Source organism: Ursus americanus, chromosome 17, assembly GCF_024610735.1.
Source record: "Ursus americanus isolate L20-20 chromosome 17, mUrsAme1.1.p, whole genome shotgun sequence".
Lineage (NCBI taxonomy): Eukaryota > Metazoa > Chordata > Mammalia > Carnivora > Ursidae > Ursus > Ursus americanus.
Window position 1 is genome coordinate 23,654,036 of NC_142143.1, and position 23,282 is coordinate 23,677,317.

Consider the following 23,282-nt stretch of genomic DNA (forward strand, 5'->3'; position numbering starts at 1 on the left):
AATACTAATACATTGAATCTAGCAATATATTAAAGGAATAACATACTGTAATTATATTCTCTGTCTCCCAAGAATACATGGATAATTTAATATTAGGAAGTCTATGAATATAATTTAATTTATCTATAAATCAAATGAGGAAAAAAATATGATTACAGGCTAAATGGCCAAAAAAAAAAAAAATCGAACTTCTTAAACATTCATTACTAATTTTTTTTAAAACAAGAGGTAAGAAGGGAAATCAAAAAAATCTTAAGACAAATGAAAATGGGAACACAACATACCAAACCCTATGGGATGCAGCAAAAGCAGTTCTAAGTAGGAAGTTTATAGTGTAAATGCTTACATTAAGAAAAAAGAAAGATCTGGGGTGCCTGCGTGGCACAGTCAGTTAAGTGTCCAACTCTTGGTTTCTGCTCAGGTTGTAAAATTGAGCCCCTCTGCAAGCTCTGTGAGCACGGAGTCTGCTTAAGACTTTCTCTCCCACTGCCTCAACCCCTCTGCCTACTCACTCTCTCTCTTTCAAATAAAAATAAATAAATCCTTTTTTTTTAAAAATAAAGATCTGAAATAAACAATTTAACTTTACACCTTAAGAGAACTAGAAAAAGAACAAAAAACTAAGCCCAAAATTAGGGTACTTGAAATTTGCTAAGAAACAGATCTTAAGTATTCTCACTCAAAAAAAAAAAAAAAAAAAAGGAAGGGAAAGAAAGAAAAGAAAAGAAAAAAGGGAGAGAGAGGGAAGGAGGGAGGAAGAAAAGAAGGAAAGGGAGAGAGAGGGAGGGAGCGAGGGAGGAAGAAAAGAAAGAAAGAAAAAAAGAGGAAGAAAAGAAGGGAAGAAAGACCAATGGAATAGAACAGAGAGCCCAGAAATATGGTCAGCTAATTTTTTACAAAGTCGCCAAGAATATACAATGAGGAAAGGATAGTCTCTTCAATAAATGGTGTTGGGAAAAGTGGATATCCATATTCAAAAGAATGAAATCAGACCCTTATCTTACTGTACACAAAAATCAACTCAAAATGCATTAGAGACTTAAACATAAGATCTGAAACTATAAAACTAGAAAAAAGCATAAAGGAAAAGCTCCTTGACATTGGTTTTGGCAACAATTTTTTGGATCCTACAGCAGAAGTATACGCAACAAAAACAAAAATAAATAAGCTAAAAAGCTTCTGCACGGCATAGGAAACAATCTACAAAATAAAAAGGCAACCTATGGAATTAGAGGAAATATTTGTAAGCCATACATTCAATAAGGGCTTGATATCCAAAATATCTAAGTAACTCTTAACTCAATAGCGACCAATCAAATGATTTAAAAATGGGCAAAAAACCTGAATAGACATTTTCTAAAAAAGACATTCAAATGGTACATGAAAAGATGATCAACATCACTAATCATCAGGGAAATGCAAATCAAAACCACCATGGGGTATCACCTCACACCTGTTAGGATGTCTATTATCAAAAAGACAAATGATAACAAATGTTGGTGAGGACGTGGAGAAAACAGAACACTTGTACGATGTTAGTAAGGCTGTGAACTGGTACAACCAGTAAGATAAACAGTATGAAGGTTCCTCAAAAAATTAAAAATAGAACTATCATATGATCCAGGAATCCCACTCATGGGTATTTATCCAAAGGAAATGAAATCATTATCTCAAAGAGATATCTGCACTCCTATGTTCATTGCAGCATTATTCACAACAGCCAAGATATGAAAACAATCTAAGTGTCTACTGATAGACGAAAAAAGAAAATGTGTCACACAGATACAATGGAATATTATTCAGCCTTAGAAAAGAAGGAAACCCTGCCATTTGGGACAATATATATAACCATGAGGACATTATGCTAAGTGAAATGAGCCAGATGGAGAAAGAGAAATACTGTATGGTATGGTGTATATGTGTAATCTAAAAAAAAATAAAAGTAGAACTGATAGAAACAGAAAGAATGGTGATTGCCAAGGGTAAGTGGTTGGGGAGGGGAATGGGGAGATCTTGATCAAGGGGCACAAACTTCCAGTTATAAAGTTCTGAAGATCTATTGTACAGCATGGTGACTACACTTAATAATAGTGTACTTGCAATTTGCTAAAAAACGGATCTTAAGTGTTCTCGCTCAAAAAAAAAAAAAAAAGTAACTTACTCAGCCACCAAAAAGAATGAAATCTTGCCTTTTGCAATGACATGGATGGAACTACAGGGTATTACACTAAGCGAAATAAGTTGGTCAGATAAAGACAAATATATGATTTCACTCATATGAGGAATTTGAGAAACAAAATGAACACAGGAGAAGGAAAGGAAAAATAAAATAAGACAAAATCAGAGAGGGAGACAAACCATAAGAGACTGTTAACTACAGGAAACAACCTGAGGGCTGCTGGAAGGGTGGTTGGTGGGGGGATGGGGTAACTGAGTGACAGGCATTAAGGAGGGCACTTGATGTAATGAGCACTGGGTGTTATATGCAACTGATGAATCACTAAATTCTACCTCTGAAACTAATAATACCCTATATGTTAATTAAATTGAATTTAAATTAAAAAATTCTTTAAGGTAACTATATGATGTGATAAATATGTTAATTGAGCTGCTTGTGGTAATTATTTCATAATGTACAGTAGTTCCTGCTTATCCACAGGCATACATTCCAAGATGCCTGAAGCCACAGACAGTATTAAGCACCTACATATACTATGTTTTTTCTCATACACACAAACCTATGATAAAATTTAATTTAGAAATTAGTAAGGGATTAACAATAGCTAATAATAATATAGAACAATTATAACAATATATTGTAATAAAAGTTATGTGAATGTGATCTCTCAAAATATCTTATTGTACTGCACTCACCCTCTTCTTGTGATGATGTAAGAAGATAAAATGTCTACATGACAAGATGAAGTGAGGGGAATGATATTGGCACTGTGATGGAGCATTAGGCCACTACTGACCTTCTGATGATATGTCAGAAGGAAAATCATCTGCTTCCAGACTGTGGTTGACTTCAGATAACTGAAACCTCAGAAAGCTAAACCACAGCTAAGAGGAGACTACTTTATACATATACCAAATCATCATGTTGTACAGTCAAAATATATTTCAATTTTATTTGCCCATTATGCCTCAGTAAAGCTGGAGGGAGGGAGTGGCAACCCTCAATAGAGGAAAGTTCTTTCTTTAGCATGAGAAAAATATTAATTTTAGCCAATAGTCAAAATTATGGCTAATAGTGAAGCACTAAGAGAATGATCAATAAAATCCAGAAGGAGACACAATGCCACTATTCCTTTTTATTCTGGAAGTTCTAGCCAATTTAATAAATTTAAGAAAAGAAATCCTGAAAATGAGAAGACAAATGTCTGTCTACCAAATTTCAAATACATTTCACTCTCTTACAAAAACCTGTGCTCTTTCCTCTGCAGAAGACATGCTAAGTTCAAAGCTTCCATTTGGAAATCTGGACTTGGGCTCAAAAGAAAGGGTAAGACTTTCCATGAGTCATTTGCATCAAAGTGATATTTAAAGTTGAGTGAGTAAACCAGTTCGCTGTGGGAGTGTAGATTATAAAACTGTAGTATCATACATTTTTTTCTAAAATAAAGATTGACCTAAATTGAGATCAGAATTAACTCATTTTTATTTTTATAGAAAATGGTTGACATTAAGGTCTAAAATCATTAGCTGTGATTAAAATTTATCTATAATAATAAATGGTTTTTAAATTCTGCTTGTTCTGTGCCAGGAGACCTTGAATTTTTTTTTTTTTTTTTTTGGCATTAATAGTTCAAAAATCTTAGCCATCTGCATAGGACAATCGTTCCTTCATGTGAGAAAGGATGTATTATACAGTAACCATGTTTCTAAAGCCTACATGCCAAAGACCTTAGCTGTTTAGACTCAAAAGCTAATTTATAGACACACATGGTGCTCAGAATAACTTGAATCATTGAATGAATGATTCAATGAAGGAGCATAGGATGGCATCTGTTATCCTTTATCATCTCCACTTTTTCACTCATTCAACCAAACTGAGAAAAAAAATGGAGAAAATGGATGGAAAGAAAGATGTTGAAGAAGTCGTGTCATAAAACACTGAGTCAAGGCTTCGGCAGTGCTTATTCAACCCAGAGGACACAACAAGCACAGGGCTGGGCAGAGGCTCATTCACCTTTCTAACCTCTACCATAGATAAAGACCAGAATTGGCTCCCTGAGAAGACAGATACGCCCACAGAAAAGGGTTCCCTTGAAAGGCAACAACAGGTAGGAGCTTGATAAGAGGCCAGAATCGAAATGAGGAAGAAGCCTGAGCAGAAAAGGTAATTAGATTCGCCAAATAACTGTGGAAAATTTTTAAGAAATTCCTACTTGAACAGAAGGTAGATGAAAGCTATTATATTTTGAACATTAAATGTTAATGTGACTTCATTTGCGTCACAGACTGGAGACCAAGATATTTTAGGCTGCATAAGAACAGGTGAAGTCAGCCTAAGGAAAAATCATGCAACACAAGGGAAGGGGAAAACGCCTTGAAAATTTCCTTCCTCTAGATTACGTGTGCAGCCTATAAAATGCACCAGCAGCATTGGTTTGCTGGCCCTAATATTAATACAGACTGCCTCTGACCCCATCTCAACTCACTGGCCAACTGCCTTGGGCTTTCTATACTTACTCCCAAAATTTGCCTCAGCAGTTCACGCTCCAGCGATAGTCAGACACTAGCATCTTCTGACTTGACTCTAGCAGCTTCTTTCTGCATATCCATAAACAGATGGATTTTTTAAAAACTTCCTGCTTTCTGCCAGGGGCTATCACACAGATATTTCTCAAACCTGGCTGTTGATCAGTATCATCTATGGAACTTGTTTAAAAATTAAGATAGTCCATCCCCACTCTGAACCTATTTAGTAAAAATCTCCAGGGGTGGGGCTTGAGCATCTGTATTATTAACGACTGTTGAGGGTAATTTTGAAGTATAGTAGGAACTGGGAAGCACTAAGATGAGTTAATCAGCCTCTTACCCTTTTTCTCAGTCTCTAGTCTCCTCAACCTCGTCTTCTAGCCCTTCAGTGGTTCCTCCTATACTTGTTACAGCGCAAACTCCTCTACAGCCTTTGTATTCTGATCACAATTATACTTTCTAGCCTTATCTCCCTCTACTCTTTTGTTCTCCCATAGCTACTGCCTAGCCAACCTAACCTCCAAAACCATTAAAAAAAAAAAAAGTCATTCATTCCCTGAGAAGCTATGCTTGTCATGCGTCAGAGCTTTTCCCATGGAACTTCCTCTTCCTGGAGGGTTTTACCTCCTTTTCTGTGCTTCAAGATCCATTCAAACATCATCTCTGAATCCTCCCAAGAGAAGTCCCACACATTTAGGTACCTAGTCTCTTCATTTTCCACTCTTTATTTTAGCATGTATTACACAACATGATCTGTGTAGTGACTGTCCACACTCTAAACAATGAGCGTCTTGGCAAGGACAGTACTTTATCTCTTTAGGTTCAATAAATGTGTTCTGAATGAAAGACATGAAATAATGACAGACGAGGATAATCTAGAATGCATTTTAAGACAGTATGTTTAAAATATTCTTATTGGAAATTAAATAAATAAATAAAATGTTCTGATTGGGTCTTCATTAATTTTAACTCCCTAATTCAGGTTTCATGGCCCAATTTGAAATAGATTAATAAAAGTACTAAATTTTTAAATGAAAGGTAACAAAAGTCTAAAACTCAGACCTTGACTTATGTAAATCAGATAAATTTTATAAAAATAGGACTCAAGGTAAAACCTAATACTAGTTAGAAAATCCTAACTTAGGGGCGCCTGGGTGGCACAGCGGTTAAGCGTCTGCCTTCGGCTCAGGGCGTGATCCCGGCGTCATGGGATCGAGCCCCACATCGGGCTCCTCCGCTACGAGCCTGTTTCTTCCTCTCCCCTGCTTGTGTTCCCTCTCTCGCTGGCTGTCTCTATCTCTGTTGAATAAATAAATAAAATATTTAAAAAAAAAAAAAAAAAGAAAATCCTAACTTAGTGAGCCAAATCATTGAGCTGCTAAAAGCATTCCATTTATATAAGAAAGTGATTAGTACACTAATTAGAAAAAGTATCTGTAACCCCATGTTCATTGCAGCATTATTTACAATAGCCTAGACATGTCATATATATGAATATGCAATTCATATACATATGTGAATATACAATTCATATATATATGAATATATAATTCATATCTATATGAATATTATCCAACTATAGGTAAAGAATGAAATCTTGCCATTTTTTTAATGTTTTTTTATTATATTATGTTAGTCACCATACAGTACATCCCTGGTTTTTGATGTAAAGTTCGATGATGAAATCTTGCATTTCTGACAACAAGGATGGACCCTGAGGGCATTATGTTAAGTGAAATAAGTCAGAGAAAGACAAATACCATATGATGTCATGCGTATGTGGAATCTAAAAAAAAAAACAAGTAGATAGATACAGAGAACAGATTGGTGGTTGCCAGAGGTTGGGGGTGGGAGGTGGGGCAAAACAGGTGAAGAGGGTCAAAAGGTACAAATTTCCAGATATAAAATGAATATGTCATGGGATAGAATGTACAGCCTAGTGACTATAGTTAATAATATTGTATTGCTTATTTGAAAATTCCTAAAGAGTAAATCTGAAAAGTTTTCATCACAAGAAAAAAAATTTTGTAACTGATGACAGATAAATAAGTTAATAAGATTTATTGTGGTGATCATTTAGCATACAAATATCAAATCATTACATTATGTACCTGATATTAATATAATGTTATATGTTAATCATATATCAATTTTTTAAAAAGAAAGTGATTAGGGCTTTTTAAAGGGAGTTCATCAAACAAAAGAAGGAAATACCACCAGAAAATTAGTCTCAAAAACTCAAGAAAGAGAAATTCCCATGAAACTAGCTCTATTCAACTGTGAAAAGAGAAAGTGTGGGGTGCCTGGCTGGCTCAGTTGGTTAAACAGCCAACTCTTGATTTCAGCTCAGGTCATGATCTCAGGGTCGTGAGACTGAGCCCTGAATCAGGCTCCATGCTACCCGCAGAGTGTGCTTGTCCCTCTTCCTCTGCTCCTCCCCCGCTTGTGCGCTCTCTTTCAAATAAATAAATAAATAAATAAAATCTTTTTTTTTAAAGAGAAAGTGTTATCAATATGGACATCATTGTTGCCTATAATATGTCTAACACGTTACCTAATGTGTCCACCAAAACATATTGTTTTATTGCCAGAAAACAACAGTACTGAAGTCCAAAGTACTACTGTCTGAATGTAAATCTCTCTGCTTATAGTTTCCATTAGAGAAACAAACCTGCCTCTTTTTAGAAGTTACTCAGTGCTTATGAGGACAGATTGACATTAAATACATTTGACAACACCTTAACATCCACAGTGCAGCAAAACACTTAGGGAAAGATGTAATGCAATCTTCAAGGTCATGATTAACAACTATCCATAAAAAACTATCATAAGACTGGAATGATAGAGTGCCATATTTACTACTTATCTCGTAGACCTCCTGAGGTATATTCTGGATTCTTAGCACTATTATGTACATGTCAGAAGAAGATGAAAAGTAAGTTAAGTCATATCCAAGAATCCTGGCAAGGAATAATTTTTGATTGCTGAGAATAAAATATACAATTTATAAAATACAATCTAAGAGAAAACACAAAAAGAAATGTATAGTTTGATAGATGAAAATATATCTAGAGCACCAAAAAAATAGTTCTGATATGATAAAACAGAATGTTCCATGAGGCGCCTGGGTGGCTCAGTCATTAAGCATCTGCCTTCGGCTCGGGGCATGATCCCAGCGTTCTGGGATCGAGCCCCACATTGGGCTCACTGCTCCACTGGGAGCCTGCTTCTTCCTCTCCCACTCCCCCTGCTTGTGTTCCCCCTCTCGCTGGCTGTCTCTCTCTCTGCCAAATAAATAAATAAAATCTTTAAAAAAAAAAAATGTCCAGAAAGCTTAAAGTGAAAGATGAAGTAGTAATAATAATAATAATAATAATGGCTAACATTTATTGGCTGCTTATTCTGTGCCAAATGCTAAACATTTTATAAGCATCATTTCCTTGAATCTTCCAAGAACTCCTATTTTACATATGAAGAAATTAAAACTTAAGAGAGCATAAGTAACTGGACCTTGGTCATATAGTTAGTCAGTGGTAAAACCAAAATGCTAATCCAAAACCCTATTCTCCTAACCACTATGTATTTTGTCTTATTAATACAAAGCTAAATTAAAAAGAAGCATGGAAAGGAAACCTGGATGGTTTCCAATGAAATACCCTTAAAACCTGAAATGGAAATTAGCTAAAATCTTGTCAGTACTTTGAAATCTAAAGGGTCAAAACATGACCTCATGGGAGGGGGTCAGAATCAGAAAGGGTTTGTTCTTAATGAGGAAGACTTCAGCATAGAACAATTAAAAAGAGATGATAAGATCTCTGGAAAAAAATGATTCACATATATACTTCCCTCAAAGCAAATAGAGCTGATTTGACTAAAATGCTATAATATAGGAAAAATAATTATACTTAGTAATCCAAGTACTGCTAACCTGGTTAATAGAGTGGTATTTAAGAGACATGAAGGTATAAATTTGGGACATAGTAAAGCCAGGAGTTATTAGAACTTGGAGTGGTCTGGGCTTCTTCATTAGTTCCGGTTCCAAAATACTACCATAAAATTAGATTGTGTCAATTATGAAAAATAATCTGCTAATTCATAATGCTCCTTTGCTTAGAGCTGAAGCAATATGACTGGATTTTGGAACTGCTAAAGTCATCTCAACTACCAATTTGTTTAGGCTCCAACAATTAGAATTAGGAGAAAACTAGATGCATGAGTTGGGGTTCTTTGAACCAGGAGCAATAGGAAAACCAGGCCGACCACAGCAGGTCAAAAGAGGTAGGAGGGTCTACAGAACACAACCATTAATAGTCTGATCAGTATACAAGCATTGGAAAGAATGAATGTCAACTAACTTTAGTGTTTTTACCCCTCTACTCAAGATTTGATTCTAAAGAGGGAGCCCCCAATTGGCCTTGCTCACATGGCTAGTCCTCTGACTGGCCAGCAGAGAAGAAAGACCCTGAAAAGTCCCACCCAACTACATCTAAAAGGGAAGGAGGAATTCCCTAAAAGGTGACATTTGGAAGGGGAAATAGGTGCTGGACAGAAAACAACAGTATACAACCCTGCCCTTGTAACACTTACCTTGGATTGAGGAATATTTCTGCCTCTTCCAATAATAAATACCATCTGCACAGAGACTGAATGTCTGGCTGGCAGACTCTGAAGTGGACTAAGAGCCACACAACCAGTGCTCTATTTGATCAAAAGTAGATCAGGAACATCTGATACTAGTGCCAGGTGCAATCCATTAAAGTAAATCTGCGGTATATTGTATAAAAAGCCAACGTGGACTTCCAGAAGTCCAATACCAAGACAGCAAGATAGGGATAAAGTCCCCATAATTTAAAAAAAATTTTTTTTTGAAGCCCAGTCATTTCATTTAGAAAGCTAACAAGCCATTATCAAAGGTTTGTACCTCAGTCCTGGCAACAAGTTGGTCCACTTTTAACTGATTAGGAATAAAACAGACGCCTGATGAGATTATACAGCTCCACAAGGTCAGGAAACTTTTGAAAAAGTAAAACAGGGTATGAATTATTTAAGAGTTCTGAAAAGACCCAGGCTTTTTAAACCTTTTTATGGTATCAGGTGATGCATCAGTTACTGATTTGGGGATAATTTTATTACAAGATCATGATAATGTAAAACATTCTGTAACATACCCCAGTAGAAAATGATTGCCAGGGGAAAGAAATTTATTTGTCTTCTTTAAAGAAAGAAAGTTTGGCAATTATTTGAGCCATAACATCATTGTTTACGAGAGTACCCTAAGGACTGATCATTAAGCCTTAACACTTGGATAAAAAACTGCTGAGGAGCAGAGGTGGCTATAGAAGGTTTCAGGACTTCTAAATAAATATTCCTAGTTGGTGAAAATCCTTGTGGGGGACCCCTTATAAAAAATAGACCCCCTAAATGCATCTCATGAGTCTATCCTAAGAGGACATTATAATTACAATTTTTCTTAAGTTAAAATAGTTTCTTTAAGAAATAGAAGAAAAAGACACACAGGGAAAAAATGTAAAAACTGCAGTCTTCTCACATCTCCAGTGTGTCCCCCACTGTCAGGTAGGAAGATAAAGGCCTAACAGGAATGAGCATATGACGACAGTATAAGGACCAGACTAAGTCATAATAAAACAAAAAGGAAAATCCCAGAGGTTTTATTCTCTCCAGGCTCTGAGAGCCCACAAGATTACTCCTGAGAGAAGCAGTTCTAAAAAAGAAAGGTAAGTTTTATTTGACATAGAAATAGGACTGAAGAATTAGTATCCTCCAAGCACTACACAGTAGCAAGCGGCCACAGAAGCATCTCTTGAGAAAATGGATCTGAAGACACCCAAAGTCTTCCAACAAAGATCAGGCACCACTTGGCCTTGTCAGCTGAGGCTGTCCAACACCATCATCAAACTCCTTCATTCAAATGCTGAAATTCAATTATAATAAGGTTCTTCCATAATACTGCCAGGACAGACTTCCCAACCTTGAACATTAATAGCATCTGTCCACCCAAATCCTCAGACTTCCTCTCTGGTCTCACTTCTTACCCTCTTCTCTCAACAGCCCCCTCTCCCCTTTGTCATTTCATCTGTGCCTCTATGACACTGAATGACCTATAGGACCACAAGAACTCTATGACCCTTCTAGCTCCAGGAACTTTGTCATGTTTTCTCTCCCTATAAAGTCCTTTTCATCCTTTGTCTTCCTCTTTCTCTAGCTACACCTGCCTCTCTATCAGTATTCAACCTCATGGTTCCATTTCTGGAAGTTTCTATATATTATCCACTGTTGGGTTAGGAACTCTTCTGCTGAATTCCCCCGGCATTCTTGCAGTTAAAGTATCTATGACAGTGACCCACAATTACCTACTTAATTGTCTACGTTCCCACCAACTGGATTTATCTTGAAGACAGGGACCACAAAAAAAAAAAAGGCAATCCATCAATATTTGTTGAATAAAGGATTTTTGTTTGTTTGTTTCTATCCCCTCTACTCAGCATAATACCAGGTACACAATCCATGTACAATAAATATTTGCTGAATGGATCATAAGTACTCAAAAACATTTGTTGGATGAATGAAGTAATGGACAGATGATCAGAAAGTGCTACATATCAGAAATCTTAAATTCCAATATCCTGCTTTCTAACCTCAAACACCTATCCTTCCAGTTCTCTCAGACTCTGATTTTCTGGTCCCTGACCTCACAGACATGTCCAGTCTCTTGACATCCCCATGCTCACCTAGTCTTTGAATACCTGAAGGTATCACTTTCCTCACTACTCAATCTGCACCCCATTTTTATTAGGAACTTTTAACCCCACTTTCATTTGTAAAAATCTAGCCCTGTACAAATCTCTGCTGTCACAAATATTCTGCTGTCACAGCTTCTAAAAATACTACCCCAGGGAAATGCCATACCACCACGCAGATGGGGCCCAGTATAAATTCATGGTCTTCAACTTCAGCTAGAACTTTGTGCTAGCCAGTCCTTCAACTTTGTTGTTGGCTCCCTAATCCATTCCTCATCCATTCCACTCCACTCTCTAACCATCTTCTCTCTCCTCAGTCCAACTGTCCACCCTTGCTCTCCATTATTGGCAGATATCCTTGCCTCCTACTTTATCAGATGATTGACATAGGAAGGCATAAACTCAACTCTCTGCTTCCACACCAATAGACCTACACAAATCTACATCAATCTGTTCCTCCTTCCCTTTTGTATCAGAGGATGAGGAGTCTGCCCTGTAGCCTATCCTCCACTAAAGATGAACCACTTTATCTGTGTTTTCAATCTCATCTCCTTCCCTCTTCTAATAGGACTGTGCTCTATTAACCTCTCTCATACCTTCAATTTCTCTCTTTTCTTCTGGCTCTTCATACGCCTTATATAAATCTGCAGAACTTTTTCTCTTAAACTCTTCTTAAACTCTGTGTCTTCTCCCTAGCTTTGACCTATTTCTTTCTTTCTCTTATCAGCTAAACTACTTGTAGCATTATTCTCTACTTCACCATGTGCCATTCACTTAGCCAATACCATCAAAGTTTTATGGGTAATACACATGGACAAAATTATTAAAAATCCTCTAGCTTGAAATGTGATTACCCTCAAGAATTTAAATTGTAAAATCAACATACAATGAATTGGTAAGAACACAGAACAATTTCCAGGCCAGAGTAAGATACAAATTAGCAATATCCATCTCAGAGAAGGCATCTGAGCCAATGGGCTTGAAGTATTTTAATTCCATAGCAAGGAATGCATTATGCTAGCATAGTGTCACTTAAGCTCTATAGTTTCCCTCATTTTTAATCCTTTTTTCTGATTTTATTTGGCTTCCAATATAAATTGACCCTACAGAGAGAGAAAAAAGAGAGAGGATCTCTCATTTCAGAAGAGTTCAGGACTGTTTATATAGGTTAGTTCCCTGCTCGGAATTGTTCTACTCAAAGAGAGGACTAGATATAGGGAACCTGAAAGTTCATAATCTACTGTTAAGGGCAACACATTATTTTTAGCAAAGTGAACTAAATCAATCATTTAACAAAGGTTATGTCAGGACTGAAAAAAGGAATGGCATGTTTTTACCATCAAAAAGTTGTGTGAAGATGTAGAGGCTGAATCTTTCTCAAATATTAGAAGAGCTTTCTGCATCAAGTAAATTGCTTTGGATAGCTTGTTCTTCCTTATTTTATTCAGTACACTCAATTCTGAAACAGAAAACAAACATTTTATCAAAAGAGAAACATGAAAACTATTTTTCAAAGTTTTCAGAAAAACAGTTTATCCCAATTTTAATTACCTGTAAAACAGTCAATGCTTCTGGGTTCTTTTAGCTTTTCTGGACCTTTGGTAGATCTATGTTTGCTAACAGTTGGAGTCTGCAAAACTGAAGAAGGAAGAGGAGACTGCCATTACAATTAGATTTGTGTCTAAGAAAGGAAATATTTTTTAAACATTAAAGGGTAACTATTTGTAAAATTATTGCTTCCTCTCATATATCAGCTTTTTTTCATTAACAGATAAAAATTCAAACAAATCTACTATAATGCAGTTTTATTGACAAATTCTTTTATTTGCTACAGTATGCCTGAGGACATGAAAAATATTTAAATTATAGATGGGGAGGGAAGATGGCAGAAGAGTAGGGGACCCTTGATTCGTCTGGTCCCTTGACCTTGAATTCAGCTAGATATCTATCAAATCATTCTTAACACCTGTGAATTCAACCTGAGATCTAAGAAAAGAATTGCTGCAATTCTACAAATAGAAAAGTGACCGCTTTTTGCAAGGTAGGAAGTGCAGAGAAGTGAATCTGAGGGGATATACCAGAAGATAAACCACGGTGGGAGGGAAACTCCATAAGCTGGCTACCAGAAAGTGATACAGCAATGGAATGCAAAATCGGAACTTTTAAAAGTCTGCTCCTGTGAGGAACATCCCTGCCTGAAATGTGCTCATGTGGTGAAGCGGGGCAGAATCCTAAGTGGGACGGTGTGGTCAGGGTCACAGAAAGAACAGGGGTGCCATAGTGTGGTAGAGTTCCCAGGCATTGGAGCAGGGAAGCTGGCTACAATTAGCAAGCCCTGGAGTGGGCTCTCAGCTAGGTGTTGCAATAAACCATGAACCGTGGCAAGATCGGGGACCACCTCTCCAATCAGGGGCCCAACAAAAGAAGCAACCCTCCTCCTTTCCAGGAGGAGAGGGTGCGAGTGCACATAGGATTGAGCAACTGCTCCCAGAGCAGGGGCCCAGCAAACACCAGAGCCCCGGTGAGACCCCACCCTCCTTCTCCTGGGGAAGATTGGTGCAGAGACCTGGCAGGCCAGAAAGGACTGGCATGATATATTCAGGGTCCTAAATGAGAAAAATATGCCACCAAGAATACTTTATCCAGCAAGGCTAGATAAAGAAGAGACAAAGAGCTTCCAGGACAAACAGAAACTGAAAGAATTTGTGATCACTGAACAAGCCCTGCAAGAAATATTAAAAGGGATCCTACAAGCGAAGAGAGCAGCCAAAAGTAACATAGACCAGAAAGGAACAGAGACAATATACAGAAACAGTGACTTTACAGGTAATATAATGGCACTATATTCATATCTTTCAACAGTTACTCTAAATGTAAATATGCTAAATGCTCCAATCAAAAGACACAGGGTATCAGACTGGATGAAAGCAAGACCCATCCATATGCTATCTGCAAGAGACTCATTTTAGACCCAAAGACACCTCCAGATTCAAAGTGAGGGGGTAGAGAACGATTTATCATATTAATAGACATCAAAAGAAAGCTGGAGTAGCAATCCTTATATCAGACAAATTAGATTTTAAACCAAAGACTATAGTAAGGGATAAAGAAGGACACTATATCATATTTAAAGGATCTATCCAACAAGAACATCTAACAATTATAAAAATTTATGCTCCTAACTTGGGAGTAGCCAATTATGTCAACCAATTAATAATAAAATTAAAGAAACACATTGATAATAACACAACAATAGTAGGGGACTTTAACACCCCACTCACACCAATGGACAGATCATCTAAGAGAAGATCAACAAGGAAAGAAGGGCTTTGAATGACACACTGGACCAGATGGACTTCACAGATATATATAGAACATTCCATCCTAAAGCAACAGAATAGACATTCTTCTCAAGTGCACATGGAACATTCTCCAGAATAGATCACATACTGGGTCACAAATCAGGTCTCAACCAGTACCAAAAGATTGGGATTATTCCCTGCATATTTTCAGACCACAATGCTTTGAAATTTGAACTGAATCACAAGAGGAAATTTGGAAGGAACTCAAATACTTGGAAGTTAAAGAGCATCCTACTAAAGAATGAATGGGTCAACCAGGAAATTAAAGAAGAATTTTAAAAATTCATGGAAACAAATGAAAATGAAAACACAACTGTTCAAAACCTTTGGGATGCAGCAAAGGCGGTCTTAAGAGAGAAGTACATAGTAATATAAGCCTTTCTCAAGAAACTAGAAAAGTCTCAAATATATAAACTAACCTTACACTTAAAGGAGCTGGAGGAAGAACAGCAAATAGAACCTAAACCAAGCAGGAGAAGAGAAATAATAAAGATTAGAGCAGAAACAGAAACAAAAAGAACAGTAGAACAGACCTATGAAACTAGAAGCTGGTTCTTTTAAAGAATTAATAAGATCGATAAGCCCCTGGCCAAACTTACCAAAAAGAAAAGAGAAAGGACCCAAATAAATAAAATCATAAATGAAAGAGGAGAGATCATGACCAACACCAAAGAAATACAAATAATTTTAAGATCATACTATGAGCAACTATATGCCAACAAATTAGACAATCTGGAAGAAATGGATGCATTCCTAGAAACTTATAAACTACCAAAACTGAAACAGGAAGAAATAGAAAACCTAAACAAACCCATAAATAACAAGGAAATTGAAGCAGTAATCAAAAATCTCCCATCAAACAAGAGTCCAGGGCCGGATGGCTTCATACGGGAATTCTACCAAACATTTAAAGAAGAACTAATACCTATTCTTCTGAAGCTGTTTCAAGATATAGAAATGGAAGGAAAACTTTGAAACTCATTCTATGAGGCCAGCATTACCTTGATTCCAAAACCAGACAAAGACTCCGCCAAAAAAGAGAATTACAGACCAATATCCTTGATGAACACGGATGACAAAATTCTCACCAAGATACTAGCCAATAGGATCCAAGAGTACTTTAAAAAGATTATTCACCACGACCAAGTGGCATTTATTCCTGGGCTGCAAGGGTGGTTCAACATCTGCAAATCAATCAACGTGATACATCACATTAATAAAAGAAAGGACAAGAGCCATATGATCCTCTCAATTAATGCAGAAAAAGCATTTGACAAAATTCAGCATCCTTTCTTGATTAAAACTCTCCACAGTGTAGGTATAGAGGGAACATACCTCAATATCATAAAGGCCATCTAAGAAAAGCCCACAGCGAATATCATTCTCAATGGGGAAAAACTGAAAGCTTTTCCCCTAAGGTCAGGAACACGACAGGGATGCTCACTCTCACCACTGTTGTTCAACATAGTACTAGAAGTCCTAGCCTTAGCAATCAGACAACAAAAAGAAATAAAAGGCATTCGAACTGGCAGAGAAGAAGTCAAACTCTCACTCTTCTCAGATGACATGATATTTTATGTCGAAAACCTAAGAAACTCCACCCCAGAATTGCTAGAACTCATACAGGAATTCAGCAAAGTGGCAGGATATAAAATCAGTGCACATAAATCAGTTGCATTTCTATACGCTAACAATGAGACAGAAGAAAGAGAAATTAAGGAATTGATCCCATTTACAATTCCACCAAAAACCATAAGATACCTAGGAATAAACCTAACCAAAGAGGTAAAGGATCTGTACTCTAAAAACTACAGAACACTTATGAAAGAAATTGAGGAAGACACAAAGAAATGGAAAAACATTCCATGCTCACGGATTGGAAGAATAAATATTGTTAAAATGTCTACGCTACATAGAGCAATCTACACATTCAAGGCAATCCCTATCAAAATACCATTGACACTTTTCACAGAGCTGGAATAAATAATCCTACAATTTGTATGGAACCAGAAAAGACCCTGAATAGTCAGGGAATGTTGAAAAAGAAAACCAAAGCTGGTGGCATCACAATACCGGACCTCAAGCTCTATTACAAAGCTGTGATCATCAAGACAGTATGGTACTCGCACAAAAACAGACACATAGATGAATGGAACAGAATAGACAGCCAGAAATGGACTCTCAACTCTATGGTCAACTGATCTTCGACAAAGCAGGAAAGAATATCCAATGGAAAAAGGACAGTCTCGGGTGCCTGGGTGGCTGAGTTGATTACGCATCTGCCTTCGGCTCAGGTCATGATATCAGGGTCTTGGGACCGAGTCCCACAACTGGCTCTCTGCTCACCAGGGAGTCTGCTTCTCCCTCTCACTCTCCATCTGTATTCTCTCTCTCTCTCAAATAAATAAATAAAATCTTTTTTTAAAAAAGAAAAAGGATAGTCTTTTCAAAAATGGTGTTGGGAAAATTGGACAGCCATGTGTAGAAAAATGAAACTGGACCATTTTCTTACACCATACACAAAAATAGACTCAAAATGGATGAAAGACCTAAATGTGAGACAGAAATCCGTCAAAATCCCAGAGGAGAACACAGGAAGCAACCTCTTCAACTTTGGCTACCGCAACTTCTTGCTAGACAAGTCTCCAAAGGCAAGGGAAACAAAGGCAAAAATGAACTATTGGGACTTCATTAAGATAAAAAGTTTCTGCACAGCAAAGGAAACAGTCAACGAAACTAAAAGGCAACCTACGTAATGGGAGAAGATACTTGCAAATGACATATCAGATAAAGGGCAAGTATCCAAGATCTATAAAGAATTTATCAATCTCAATACCCAAAAAACAAATAATCCAATCAAGAAAAGGGCAGAAGACATGAACAGACTTCTCCAAAAGAGATATACAAATGGCCAACAGACACATGAAAAAATGCTCCACATCACTTGGCATCAGGAAAATACAAATCAAAACCACAATGAGATACCACCTCACACTGGTCAGAATGGCTAAAATTAACAAGTAAGGAAACAACAGATCTGGCAAGGATGCGGAGAAAGGGGAACCCTCTTACACTGTTGGTGGGAATGCAAGCTGGAATGCCACTCTGGAAGACAGCATGGAGGTTCCTCAAGAAGTTAAAAATAGAGCTACCCTATGACCCAGCAATTGCACTACTAGGTATTTACCCCAAAGACACAAATGTAGTGATCCAAAGGAGCACCTACACCCCAGTGTTTATAGCAACAATGTCCACAATAGCCAAACTGTGGAAAGAGCAGAGATGTCCATCAACAGAGGGGAATGGATAAAGAAGATGTGGTATATATATATATATACAATGGGATATTACTCAGCCATCAGAAAAGATGAATACTTGTCATTTACATCAACATGGATGGAACTTGGAGGGTATTATGCCGAGCGAAATAAGTCAATCAGAAAACGACAATTATCATATGGTTTCACTCATATGTGGAATATAAGATACTGCACAGAAGATCATATGGCAAGGGAGAGAAAACTGAATGGAAAGTAATCAGAGAGGAAGACAAACCATGAGAGACTCTTAACTATAGGAAACAAACCAAGGGTTGCTGGAGTAGAGGTGAGTGGGGGGATGGGGTAATTGGGTGATGGGCATTAAACAGGGCACGTGATGTGATGAGCACTGAGTGTTATATGCAACTGATGAATTATTGAACTCTGCATATGAAACTAAGGTTATACTATATGTTGACTAATTGAATTTAAATAAAATTTTTTAAAAATTAAGTTGTAAACATATTTGATTTTCTATCTCATCTTAAATAAAATCATCTTGAAAGCTTATAAATAGGATCCAACCTACTTTTGTTCACTTTCCCTTTTACAAACTTTTTCAAACTGCTTCATCCATGATCCCTGCAAGAGCTCAGAGTACCCCATGAAGACCTCCACTCTCCTCTTTCAACATTTTCAACTAACACACAAATTATTGCCAGTTGACTATGGATAGTGAGAGATCTTGGTGTACAGCTGGGATGGACCATAATGGTGGTCCAGGAAAGAGAAGATGATAGAGAAGAGAATAAAAGTATACTGGCCCAGGAAGATGGAGAATGTTGCACTGATTGTTGATTTTCCAGGTCTGGTCCTCAAGAGGCTTCGCAATATTTTGTTTCTGTCCTTGGAGGTATGCAAAGGTCCCTACGGTAACCTTACAATAAACCCCTTTCATTGAGGTTTAATTATTTGTGCTAATGCCACAGGATGATGATTGACTGACAAAAAAATACCAGCAGACAGCATTAAAGGATATAAAGTTTTTTTAATGGTGAAGAATAAGGGAATTTATCTGCATGGAGACAGCAACACAAAGCAGAAAGTAATGCATCATTCTCTCAGTACCTGGGGTATTATAAGTGCTAATTAACTGATAGCTCTCATGATTACGATCGTTGGAGATAAGGATGAAACTGCAAGAAAACTCTGAATGCCCAGTATAGGTAAGCCATATTTAATACCACTCTCATCAACGTGCAACCACGGTAAAGTTCTCAAATAAGAATGGCAAAAGGGGCCCCTGGGTGGCTTAGTCGGTTAAGCGTCTGACTCTTGATTTCAGCTCAGGTCAAGATTTCAGGGTCATGAGTCGAGCCCTGTGTTAGGTTCTGCACTGTGCATGGAGCGTGCTTAGGATTCTCTTTCTCCCTCTCCCTCTGCCCTTCCCCCCCTCGAAAATAAAAAATAAATGAAAAATTAAAAAATAACAAAAACAGTACTTACATAACATTAGTCTGGCAGCAGCATGCAAGAGTGAAGAAAGGTGGAAAAAAGTGAAGATCTGTGCTAGGGTGATAGTTCAATAAGCAGACAAAAACATCAAGGAGACCCAGAGATACAGCAAAGGAATAATAACTAATTCCATTTAAATTTGAGCTCAAGTCTACCATCAGTAGTGTCAAATAGTCTCTGATAAAAATTCAGAGGATCACTTGGCCTTCAAAGATTTATGGATTACAATTACAGAATGAACTAGTTAGTAACTCTATAAGTAAACGGACCCCACTTCACTACAGAAGATAATATAGTTACTAAATGAGAATTATAGACTAGTTTTCTTAAAGAAAACCTGACATATAAATGCCATTCACATTTGGAAATACATTTCCAATCCAAATATTTTAAAATCAAAGAATATTCAAGGTTATTATTCTACATAGCCTCAGTGAAAAACTATAAATGATGACACAGAGATATTTTCATTTTTATTTGCTTCCCTCTATAACCAGCAGGTCTTTTGAGAAACAGTCTTTGAAACAGTATAAATGTTGAATATAAAATGTAAAAGGATGAAAACTATAAAAGGGTAAAAGAATTTTAAAAAGGAAATTTTATATATATAAACAGAATGCAAATACAAACAAGTGGTCCTAAGTATATAGCAAATGGAAACTTAACCATACAAAAAATAAAATTAATTCAAGTAAATTTGAACACAGCTCTTTAATGTGTGGTGTATTCTAAAGACATAATGAACTGCAAAGAAAGACTAAATTTATTTAGTAGGTTAATTGTTAATGGTGGTATTAGTTTAATAATTCTGAAAGTACTTTGTTAATATGGCAGGATAAAGCAAATGAGTTATTACATCGATATTGTTGGGAACCAGAGTTCTCAACACAAGAGAGGGTAAATACAAAAATGAAATGTATAACTTTGGATTTTCAAAGTGTTGGGACTTTGAATTGGCAATATCAGAAAGAACTTGCAATATGTATATATGTATATATATACACACACGCATATAGTGAGTCTAGAACATTTAGTTGTGCAATGAACAAAAACATGCTCAAAGAAAAATGGGGACATATCAAAAAACACAGAATCCAGTTTGAGACCTCCCACTGGCAAAATGTGTGATTTTGAACATCAGAAGAACAATGACAGTAACTGACAGAACAAAGACAGTAACAAAATAGGGACAGTTCTTCTTTACAAAAGGAGGTCAGTAAATAAATTTAGCAGGAATAGTTTAATTAGAAAATCACTGTGCACAACCATTGTAATAATTAATTCTAGAAGGATCACCGATGGAAGCTAAAACCATTGAGTGAAAATCTACTGGGGAATAGGATATTTTTTTCATCTCAAAGCGTCACTTGACATACCAATTATTTTTTCATTATAAAAAGGGAAAGATGCCTTTACAGTGGAGAGATCTGGCAGACATCAGCTTAACAAAACAAAAGCAGTTTGCCTCATCAATCATAGGAGAAATGAACAATATGTGCAGCTTAATGTGATACAATGGGATCTATACAACATCACCTATGTAATCAAGAAGAAACTACTAGGAAAATTCAGATTGTAGAATGCTCTAGAAACAGAGCCTCAAAAATGTGTCATAAAAGGAAAAAATGAGAGTTATTATTCTAGATAAAAGAAGAACAGGACAGAGATGTGATGTCAGCATCATGGCAGCATAAGACATCCCTCCCCTCTACCCACACTCAGTAATAAAAATTCAGCATCCATTCATTGCCCAAAAAAAAGTGCCTGAGAAAGAAGAGCAAAAGGGAAGATATCAAACTTTCTGATTTCACACTATACTACAAGGCTATAGTAATTAAAATAGTATGGTACTGGCATAAAAATAGACACACAGACTAACAGAACAGAATCAAGAGCCCAGAAACAAAACCAGACATATATGTCCAATTAATATTAGACAATGGAGTGAAGAATACTAAATGGGGAAAAGACAGGCTGTTTAATAAATGGTGTTATAAAAACAGAATATCCATATGCAGAAGAATGAAATTGGACCTGTCTTATACCACTCATAAAAACTAACTTTAAATGGATTAAAAATTTAAACATAAGAACTGAAACCATAAATCTCCTAGGAGAAAACAGAGAGAAAATGTTTCTTAACATTGGTCTTGGCAATTATTTTTTTTTTTTTTGGATAAGACACAAGTAATAACAACAACACAAAACACAGTAAAAAGCACAATAACAACAACAACAAAATTAGTAAAATACGACTGCATCACATAAAAAAGCTCTGCACAACAAGAGAAATAACCAACAAAATGAAAAGGTACCCTACAAAAATGGAAGAAAATATTTGTAAATCATATATCTGATAAGGGTTAATATCCAAAATATTTAAAGAACTCAGACAACCCCAATAGTAAAAAACAAACAAACAAACAAACAAAAACTATGGAGAGAGGAACTGAATAGACATTTTTCCAAAGAAGACATACAAATGGCCACAGGTATATGAAAAGATGCTCAAAATCACTAATCATCAGGAAAATGCAGATCAAAACCACAAGTTACCATTTCACTTCTGTTAGAATAGCTATCATCAAAAAGACAAGAGATAACAAATGTTGGCAAGGATGTGGAACAAACAAACCTTGCACACTGTTGGTGGGAATGGAAATTGGTCAACCACTGTGGAAAACACTACGGAGGTTCATCAAACAATTAAAAGTAAGGGCACCTGGGTGGCTCAGTTGGTTAAGCGTCTGACTCTTGATTTTGGCTCAGGTCATGATCTCAGGGTCCTGAGATCAAGCCCAGCATCTGACTCCACACTCAGTGGGGAATCTGCTTGAGATTCTCTCCCTGTGCCCCTCCCACTTTCTTTCTTTCTATCTCTCGCCCCCTTTCCTCTGTAAAAATAAATAAATAAATATTGTTTGAAAAATTAAAAATAGAACTACTATACAATTCAGCAATCCCCCTCTGGGTGTATCTCCAAAGGAAATGAAAATAAGATCTCAAAGAGATATCTGCACTCCCATGTTCACTGCAGCATTATTCACAAGAGCCAAGATAATGTAAACAACCTAAGTATCTACCAATGAATGAATGTATAAAGAATAGGTGACGTGTGTGTGTGTGTATATACATACATATATATATACACATATGTATACATATATGTGTATATATGTGTGTATACATATATATTTATACATATACATATGTATACATATATGTATATGTGTGTGTGCGTATGTCCATCAACATATATATACATATATGTATAAATGTGTATATATACACATACACATATATCATGGAATATTATTCATCCATGAGAAAGAAGGAAATCCTGCCATTTGCAATAACATGGATGGACCTTGAGGGGATGACGCTAAGTGAAATAAGTCAGACAAATACTGTATGATATCACTTACATGTGGAATCTAGGAAAGCTGGATTCATAGAAACAAAGAGCAGAGTGGTGGCTACCAGGGGCTAGAGGGGAAGTGGAAGGAGACAGAGAGATGTCGGTCAAAGGGTACAAACTTCCAGTTATAAGATGAATAAGTTCTAGGATAAGAACTAGGAAGATTGGTAGGAGAAGAAAGAGATAAAGAAAGGGGGCATAATCAGAAGAGGGAATGAAGCATGAGAGACTATGGACTCTGAGAAACAAACTGAGGGCTTCAGAG

At 36.6% G+C, this 23,282-nt stretch overlaps 1 protein-coding gene across 1 annotated transcript in view; it reads right to left on the reverse strand.

Annotated features, from left to right (window-relative positions):
* Positions 1 to 23,282, reverse strand: part of CFAP54 (cilia and flagella associated protein 54) — a 287,356-nt gene that overhangs the window by 204,076 nt on the left and 59,998 nt on the right. The window contains exons 18-19 of the mRNA XM_045779838.2: positions 13,014 to 13,100; positions 12,800 to 12,921 (exon numbers count right to left, since the gene is read on the reverse strand). Coding sequence (XP_045635794.2) covers positions 12,800 to 12,921; positions 13,014 to 13,100 — 209 coding nt within the window. The remainder of the gene's footprint in view (positions 1 to 12,799; positions 12,922 to 13,013; positions 13,101 to 23,282) is intronic.